Source organism: Aulonocara sp. 'chitande type north' Nkhata Bay, linkage group LG16 (assembly GCF_057382095.1).
Source record: "Aulonocara sp. 'chitande type north' Nkhata Bay isolate Kocher_YH1m ecotype deep benthic linkage group LG16, A_spYH_male_GT1.1, whole genome shotgun sequence".
NCBI lineage: Eukaryota > Metazoa > Chordata > Actinopteri > Cichliformes > Cichlidae > Aulonocara > Aulonocara sp. 'chitande type north' Nkhata Bay.
In genome coordinates, this window is record NC_141359.1 from 19,426,227 (window position 1) to 19,435,696 (window position 9,470).

The following is a 9,470-nucleotide window of genomic DNA, read 5'->3' on the forward strand; positions in this document are numbered from 1 at the left end:
GTTACCCTATTGGTGCATCAATCAGCATAGCGTTCTCCATATCTTCTCCACATTTTGAGCCAATAATCCAAATGCTGAAAGCAGAATATGAACACATCGCTGAACATAACGTTCTTCGGCATCCAGGTTCCAGTGCACATGTTGCAAACAAAAGCGCAAATGAGCCTGACAGTGAAAGGCAGGCTTCCCAGCAGCTCTATGAGACCAGAAATTGTCTAGATAGCGAGTCGTCGGCCATATTGTCCTGCAAACCTAGACTTCAAATCTGTAGAAGACTGCCTGTGGTTCCTAGGTGCTGACAGGTTGAGAAAACGGTCTTCATGTGGTGTCATCTTCTTGGGATACCCATTTGGTAGCCTGTCTCTGACATCCCCTGTTATATGGAAGTCAGTTTGGAAATGGTAGTAAGATTCACTCCAAATAATGCTGCACCTTGGTTTGGTGAAACATTAGGTTGAAGTTGCCCTTTGGCACAGGCCCTATCAAGATCAGTCAAATGTGGTATGCTTGGAGGAGACGGCAACTGACCGCTGTAGCAGGGTCCATGCTCACAGGTACTGACAATCAGGCACCTGATTGTCGGTACCTGCAATGCCAGAAGCTCAAAACAAGAGTCAGTAGCAAAATACGCTACATACTCAACTCTGCCTCTCAACTCACAAAAGCATTTTTCTTATAAATTTCGCACCATTTAAGGGGAAATAAACAGGCCTTCCAGAGGTGTAAGACTTATTGCTAAGGAGCATTGTTACAACAAATAAATCATTGACCAAACTTTATATTTTACCTTTCTGCTAAGTTTATCAATATATGTAAAAATGTCAAATGTAAAATGACAGAGTATTCAAGGTGAGTACCAGTTCAAGGATCTGGTATATGAGTGAAGGTTCCACAGGAAAAAACTCACAACATCAAACACTTCTCATTAGTTTTGTAATATGCTTCTTCACAGGACGCTTGTTTATGTTGGAAACTGTAATTTTCTGAGGTGACTTTTTTTTTTTTCAAATCAGCTGTTTTGTGGGGGCAGTTAATGCTTGATGGTTGGTACTAGTATAAAGCCCTGATATGTGCTGTAAAAACACAGTAGACTAAGGAGGGAAATCCCTCTGTGAAACATACTGTAATAGGCTGCAGCTGTATCTAGCGTGTATCTAGTGGCACATCTGGCCACTTTATTAAGTCCACTGGTTGTTTTGCAAATATTTAATTAGCCAATCACATGGCAGCAATTTAGTGCCTTAAGGGTGTAAACATAGTCAGGAGGACCTGCCGAAGTTTAATCTGTATATGAGAATGGGAAAGAAAGATGATCTAAGCAACTTTAAATGGGGAACACTAGCTGGTGCCAGAGGAGCTGGTCTATTCGGAGTATTTCACAAACTGTTGATCTACTGGGATTTTCCCACACAACCATCTCTAACGTTTACAGAGAAAGGACAGAAAAACAGAGAAAATATCCAGTGAGTGGCAGTTCTCTGGGAGAAAATATCATGTTGGTGCCAGAGGTCAGAGGAGAATGCACAGACTGCTTCAAACTGTTGGGAAGACAACAGTAACACAAATAACTGCTTGTTACAACCAAGGTATGCAGAACAGCATCTCTGAATGCACCAGACAGTGTACCTTCAGGTAAATGGGCCACAGGAGCAGAAAACCACTTCAGGTGCCAGTTCACATGAGCTCACTAAATATAGAACGTTTGGTCTGATGAGGCTCGGCGTTTGTTGTGACGTTCAGATGGTAGGGTCACAACATATGCACGGATCTGTTGCAAATATGTCTCGAGTTCATGTCAATATGGACAAAAATCTCTGAGGAATGTTTCCAGCACCTTGATGAATCTGTACCAAGAAGAATTAAGCCAGTTCTGAAGGTGGACGGGAGGCCAATATGACTCTAGCAAGGGGTTCCTATAAACGGCCTGTGAGTGTAGTAACTTTTCTCTCTTGGCCACGCTTCAAGATTTATTAGCACCAAATGGAAATTTCACTTGTGATGGCAGAGCAATGCAGACACACCTGGTCACAAGCATAAAATAAGGAAACAGGTGTATCAATGGGGAGTCACTGCATGAATTTAAATTAAGTTTAAATCCACTATGGTGCCCCCCATGCCTTTGTTCTGTGCAGCTAGTGTGACTTGAACTGTTAATGAGCAAAATGTATCTTGTTTTTCTCTTGGGCCTCGTAAAATGTTAGCACGGGCTGCAACACATGGAAAGGGCTATCTCCTGTTCACATCTTCGGCTTTTTAGGTAGCTATCACGACTGACATATGGTCCAGCTGTGCCACACATCTTCCGATTTTGGCATGGCCATACTGTACAGTGCAGCCCAGAATGATAGTGATTGGTCAGCCTGAATTTGTGGTCACAGAGAGACACCCTACTTATTAAAAAAATGTAAACATGTCAAGACAGATAGGTAGATAGATAAAGTATCTTCATTTCATAGTTTTAGTTGTTTTTCAAATAAAAATTGTTCCTTGGATAGTGTATATTAATCATAATAATTTAGCAGACACACTGTATTAAAAATTCCTTCATCACACTTGGCTAATATGTCATTATTTGGTTGGTGCATGTTTTGGTTTAAAAAAAACGTAATAACAATAATGATAATAATAATAATAATATTTCTATTCATTTACAGTTTCGGCTCATTGGATCTGAAAGCAGTTAAGAATTAGCCCGAGAGAGAGAAAATACATATTTTTATCTGGTTTTGTTTTTTGTTTTCCTTCTATTAATATGAATAAAGCTCATTACTCTATGTGGTGCTTGCACATTATTCATATGCTGGCATACCTGTGGCCACATAAGTGATTACTTTATCACTGCAAGCCTTTACACACACACAAAAAAAAACTTAAATGAAAATAAAGAACATTATTATTGTGACAGAAGTAGATTTAACATTATTGAGACATTATTTGCCCACACAGGATTCCACCCATCACCATATAAGGATAGGTAGCCTATAAATAAAAAAAGAAAAGAAAAGAAAAGGGGGAGGCTGTCTTTTAGCCACCCTCAGATGTTCTCCTGCATGCTTGATGATCAAACATAACCTCCACCCCAGAGTGATATTTGTCATTTTAAGGGAGGAAAATGGAAAAACCCGTTTGGGCATTGGCAGGCAAATTTGTTGTTGTGAGGGTGCAGGTATAGCCTCCGGCAGCACATCCTCTTTTGAGGAAAACAAATGGCCTCCTTCAGGTTGTTGCTGAAACCAGCAGACGCTGCTGGTAAGCTGACAGACACAAACACTGCGCTGTTTCTTTAAAAAGGGAGAGGGTCTATCGCTGTCTATGCGCCTTTGCAGTCAATGGCGGCCCACTCTTATAGCAATGGTCTGTGTACAGAAAGCCCCTCATCCCCGGCGGATCAATCGGCGTGCACTATCAAAATACACTGACATACAAGCCGCATCCGCCGGGATTAAAGAGAAAATAAAACGGGTTCTTTCAACGATAGCAAAGATCTGCTGAGTGGTTAGAGCTGCATTAAAAGCATATGTCGAGGCCTTTATTTGAAAGCCTCTAAAGCATCTAACAGCTCCCAAAGAATGATCAGTCTTCATTTTGCTGTAGTGTTACGTTATTGAGAGCAGATTATTATTGGGTGGTACAGACATCGACCTGTATTTTCCCCCTCCCTTTTTCTCCTCTTTTTACACGCTGACATACGCGCAACCATAGTACTTCCATCGCAGACAATAACACGGGCTGCCGTGACCTACAAAAGAAATTTCCTCATGGATCAGTGGGCAGAAAGAGAGGCCAGACAACAAACCGCGTCGGTTTCCCTGTGCTGGGCAACGCGGAGACACGCCGACGCGGGCGGGCGGTTGGGGATGCGGAGGAGAGCGGGGAGTGAGTGTCGGCTATTTCCCTACCTTCTCCGTGGACCCCGGGCTGAGCCGCTCCAGGAGTCTACACAAGACCACCCCATCCTTCAGGGAGGTCTGCAGAAATGCCTCGGGATCTGAGATGGTCTTCTTTGGCGATTCCAGCACCCCGAGCGTAATCAACCATGTAACCGTCTGTTCCGCCGAATTCATGTCCAGTCACAGCAGATCCGATTCAACAAAGCGGCTGTGTTTTGGTATCTCAGCAGCTCAGCGCCCTGGTTACGCTGTCATCTGTGCGTTAGAACAGGAACAGCATTAATCCAACCATATGATGCATGATATGAGAGAGAGAGTGTGTGTAGGGTGTGCTGTGGGAAGAAAGGGGGGGGGGGAACTGTACCTCGGGTGGATGCGGATGACGGCTGGCTTGTGGAAATTCAGCAAGTCTGTTTCCCCCCTTCTAACCTGGAAAGCTGTCAAGTGCGGTTCGTTGTAATGCGTCGAGGCAGTGGACTGCATACGTGCGCATCGCAGCCGCCAGCCGCTTGTCTATTGGATGACATCACAGGAGAGGGACAAGCCTGTCCAACCAGTTGTTGGGGCACTTTTATCGTGTCATGAATAGGCTTTTACTGCGTGGCTTTGCATATCCTGCCCTTTCATCCGTTTTTATTATAACCACGCCACAGGCTATCCGTTGTTATCTGCTGTAAGCTGTGTGTTTTTTGGAGGGTTTTTTTTTTTTGGACAGGCCTCAGTTGGAAAAAAAATGGGAAGCAGCTGAGCAGACAAATCGGCTTACTGATGTCCTTTAAAAGACAAGCTCTGAAGAAAGGTAACATAAAATATATTTTCACCGAAGCTCCTTCATAACACCGATCTATGTATCCATAAAGACATGCTGCCAAGCTGCTGCATGGACTATTATGGTGTAGCCCTCAATTATGGGGTCAGGATAATATATATTGGAGGTAACATAAAAAAAACAACCAAATAAATTAATAAATAAAAAGTCGTTCTACTTAAAAAAATGTTTTTTTTTTACATAACTTTTATATTCACTGTAAAACGCTAGCTTCACACACACACACACACACACACACACACACACACACACACACACACACACACACACACACACATCAATCTTCTACTTTTAAACAGTGTTACCGGTAAAGAAAAAAATAGCCCTGTTCTGTTTACAGTTTGGTTCAGTGTAAACAGCACACTGTGAATTTTACCCTGAGGGCATCAGCTCATACTCTTTGTATTTACAGAACGTGGTTTGGGTTACAGGTGTCATTAAGGCTCTGCCTCCTCACCAGCTCCTCACATAGTCCTAAAATATCTCCCAAAGAGAGGTTGGTGGGGACATTCCAGTTATTTTTCCTGCACTTTTGAAGCTTTGAGAAGAGTTTAATGGAAGAGCTACCGAAAAGAGTTTGTCATCTGCCTCAACAGGTGATAGATTCAGTAGATGCCCTCAGGCAGCTATTCATTCTACGCCTTTAGAGAAATGCACACACGGAGTGATTTGTCAACAAATATAATCCACCAGATGATCCCGTTTTTACTGAGAATCTAAATAAACGCTGACTTATGTGTCTCATTTTAAAGACTTGCCTAAACCCTCCACACATTCAAAACATATAATTAGACTCATTAGATGAAGGAAAACCACCTGATCTTAAAAAACATTGAAACTACAAAGAACTCAGACCGAAACATTATCATGCAACCATGTTAATATTAGGTTAGCCATTAAACTGGCCGTGAGGGGGGTTGAAGAAAATGAGCCAAATATGGCATCAAACTGACCAGGAAGAACATTGAAATGTGATTAAATAATGTGTAAATAAGGTGCTATTGAACAAGAGAATATTATTTAGCTCTCTCACTTCTTTTGTCCTGCAAAGGCAACAGGGAAAACGTTTAGGGGAGCTCTCATATTTCCACTGCACCCTGCACTGTAGCAGAGGAGTGCATAAGTTTCCACTTTGGCCACGAGGCGGCGCCCTCTATTCACTGATCTGTTCTAATCTTCTCAGCGTCGCATGAATGCCTTCTGGCTTAAGTTACGAGACACCTCTTGGTGGCTTATATGCTGCATGCTACACTAACACGGCGTGAACAAGGTAAGCAAGCAGCCAATTAATAATAACCCACAAAAATATGAATACAACTCCTGCTTTGTCTTCAGTGTATAAATTTGAGGCAGCATGGGTACAAGTGCTTCTTAATTAGACTTTTTTAAAATAAATTTTTTTTTAAATAGATTTTTTTTAAAAAATTGCGCAACATCTGGAAAAAAAAGTTATTTTCATCAAAACTTTATTAATAACTGTCAACACTTCTAAGTAAGCGTGGGCCAAAATATTGATATGGCAATATAGCCTATCGCTTCCATCTGCAATGCATTACTGATACATGGGTATCCATTATTTTTAATAATACATGTAGGCACTCTAAATGGACTCCCTCGCCAGTCTGACTGATCAGAGCGCAGACTTTATGACTCCTGGCGGTGGCATTTGTCAAGTTTATGAAGTGGAGGGATGTTAACAGTGAGGACCAAAGAAAAAAAAAACAGTTGAAACTGTGGGACACAGAGTAACTCTTTACTTACTCTGACAAGTTAGAGTAAGTAAGGAGTTGTGTATTTATTCACTGATGCATTACAGTGAATAAATACATAATTCCTTCTTTTTTGCCTATTTGGGGTGTTTTGGGGTTCTTTTATAGCTGTACAGATATTTAAGCATGACAGTGTTAAAATGTATCAACTATCTTTTAATGACTGTATCATTATATCATCATTACCATAAGCAATGTGTCATGCTCGTTTTCTATATATTCTGTGATTCCTGCCACAGTTTCTAACAGTCGGAGGGATGTTTCAGAGTCTTTACTCCAGTGAAGTTTTTATTGTTATAAAGCAGCAGTAGATCATTTATTAACTACAAAGGAGGGGGAAAGGGAGGCTGGACTGTTAAATCAATTAGATATTGTATTTTAGAGAAATATGAGCACTGTACAAAAATGCACTAACAGTGTAGCTCACCCCGCTTCTGTTCTCCTCACACCTTCTCCATCTCCCTTATTTTGCAGAAAAGGAGTGTGTGTGGGTGAAAATGTGTACATGCATGCCTGCATGTGCGCGCACACATGTGTTGTCAGGAAGGGTGACTCTTGAGGCAAGCTGTGTTCTAAACAGGCAGCCGTTGAGGGATACCGCTGTACCTTTGAGGTCCTGTCACCATGGGCCTGTAACCAAGGGTGCCACTGTGTGGCTGTGGAGACTAGCTCCAGGCATTTCATATCCCTCCATTCCCAGTTCATCTGTACAGTTTCCACTCTGTTCCACAGGCAGATTCTGTACTTTCATTCTCTTTGCCTTTGTGTGCATGCAGAAGGAACCAGGAATAGTTTATGTAATATTAGAATAAACCAGTCAGATTCTCAGAGAGGTACTCCCACAGACTTCTCAGATGGACTTAAATAGCTCATTGCTAAAACCACTGGGTTCATTTGGACTCACTTTACACAGAATTTTGCTCACATTATTTGAAAAATGGAAATTATTACAAATAAACTTGGAAACGAACTGTTTGTTTATTTATTTGTTTGCTTATTTATTAGATATTTATTTATAGATAGGAACATTTACTCCCACTAATTACACTCAGCTGTTGAGTTATTATTAGCATCTTAGCAATTCACTCACTTTTTTGGCTACTGAGGAGATATTTCATTGGTTTATCCATACACTTTTCTAGAAGCTTGAAATGCAGTTTTCATTTTGATGATGACTTCTTCATTTTATGTATTTATGCATTGCTTTGGATTTGTGCCTCACAGCCTATCCATCACTTTAAAGGAAGTCCAGTGTTCAAACCTTCTCAGGTCAGCTAAACTATTCTTTCTATGTACATGTTTCAAGGCTACTGGAAAAGTAGCCTGGAAGCATATTAGTTATCGTATTTGCTACATTTAACTTTTTTTTGTAACTTATCACTTAAATATGCATTTTACAAAGTATTTATTTATTTTGCTTGTTTGTTTGTTTGGGGAGGGGGGTTTGGGGGGATCATACTCATGATGTAGAAGTCTCAAAAACTTCTTAAAAGCTCATCCATTACACATGATAGTAAGGAAGTACAGAGTTCATTATAAGTATATCAGTGCACAAGAAATGAACGGAGCATACCATGTAAATAAAAATGAGTATGCTCACACAAACACATGCCACCTGTACTACTATACTATCTGAAATCAAAGAAACCATACAGAGAGCAAGTCCCATTGAACGAGCTAAAGTCAAAGGCTCACAATCAGTCTGTAAAGTCAAGTCCATCTCATGTCAAATCTAAACAAAAGAACAGCACACATGAACTCACAAACAAGCGCAGTCTTCTCATGTGCACGAAGTTTTTGATGTCTTCAGCATTTGGCAGATCAAATGAGTTTCTTCATGTGGGCTCATAAACAAGCAAAACTGAAGCGTGTGACAGAGTCGCAGAGTTATCTGTGACTGCTCCCGTGTTCGGTCTTTGACAGCTGCCATAAACAAAACCAGGAACACTGTGTTCTCTGAAGTGTGTGCAGCCCAAACCAAACTCCACATTTAATCAGTTAAAATGTTCCCCCTGTCCCTCTTTATAAAGAATATGCTGCTGTTACAGGGAAATAGCTGGTTTGAATGATCATGGTGTCACCTGTGCTTCTTTAAATCAATGAAGTCAGAACTCTAACGTATCAGCCTTTTTGTGTCCATATCTCATTCTTCTTCCGGCATCCCCCGAAAGCCATCTGAGCTAGAGAGACAGCTCATATTTTATTGTGACAAGGCAAAGTCCATCCAAGAGCCAGAGTTACTTCACAGGCCAGAATGCATTAAGCAGAATAATGGATGGGCTAGACAAACACACAGTGCCAAAATGTCAGAAAGAGAGATGATCAGACATACAGTACATTTTCTGTGGAGGGGTTGAAGCCTACAGCAGGACATGACAAATTCAATTTTCCTCACAACATGCTTTCAGCCAAAGATTTTTTTTCCATGTGAGGTAAAGCTTTGCATGTAGAACTGCCTGCTGCAAAACTAATAATCATGTTTACCTGATCTTATAGCAAGAGTAAAATCAAAACAAGACACAGGAGCGTAAATCAGGTGCAACATGAATGTCCCTTTATGGCCATAAGAGGCGTGTGAAACAATGTACACAATGTGCTTGATTTGGCTCCCTTTTTGCCAAACTTTACTACTAATATATAAAAGTGATGCATGTTTACTTTGTCGAACATGCTTGCATAGACAACTATATGTGTGCTGATTTTCTATGAGCTATAATATGTGTGAATCTATGAGACTGTTTAAAGCTGATAGGAAAGTAACGGATAACTTAAATAACCACTCATTGCAACCTGTGAATGCAGAAGAGCACATAAAATATTGCACCCTGAAGCAGATGGGCTACAGGAGCAGAAGACCACACCAGGTGCTAGCTCTGTCAGCTAAATGCAGGACAGTGAAGCTGAGTCACTGATTATTGTTGCTGAATATGTCCATCCCCTTATGATCACAGTGTGCCTGTCTTCTGATGGCTGCTTCCAACA

At 41.0% G+C, this 9,470-nt stretch overlaps 1 protein-coding gene across 3 annotated transcripts in view; it reads right to left on the reverse strand.

The window, feature by feature from the left end:
- arhgef7a (Rho guanine nucleotide exchange factor (GEF) 7a) overlaps positions 1-8,379 on the reverse strand; it is a 42,754-nt gene extending 34,375 nt beyond the window's left edge. The window contains exons 1-3 of one of the 3 annotated variants that reach the window (XM_086265955.1): positions 8,252-8,379; positions 4,255-4,403; positions 3,900-4,145 (exon numbers count right to left, since the gene is read on the reverse strand). In XM_086265955.1, the coding sequence (XP_086122081.1) occupies positions 3,900-4,064 (165 nt within the window). In that variant the 5' untranslated portion in view covers positions 4,065-4,145; positions 4,255-4,403; positions 8,252-8,379. Of the gene's footprint in view, positions 1-3,899; positions 4,146-4,254; positions 4,420-8,251 lie in introns of those variants that run through there. The other 2 variants (XM_086265958.1, XM_086265956.1) reach the window with 2 other exon arrangements.
- Between the last annotated feature and the right edge of the window lie 1,091 nt (positions 8,380-9,470).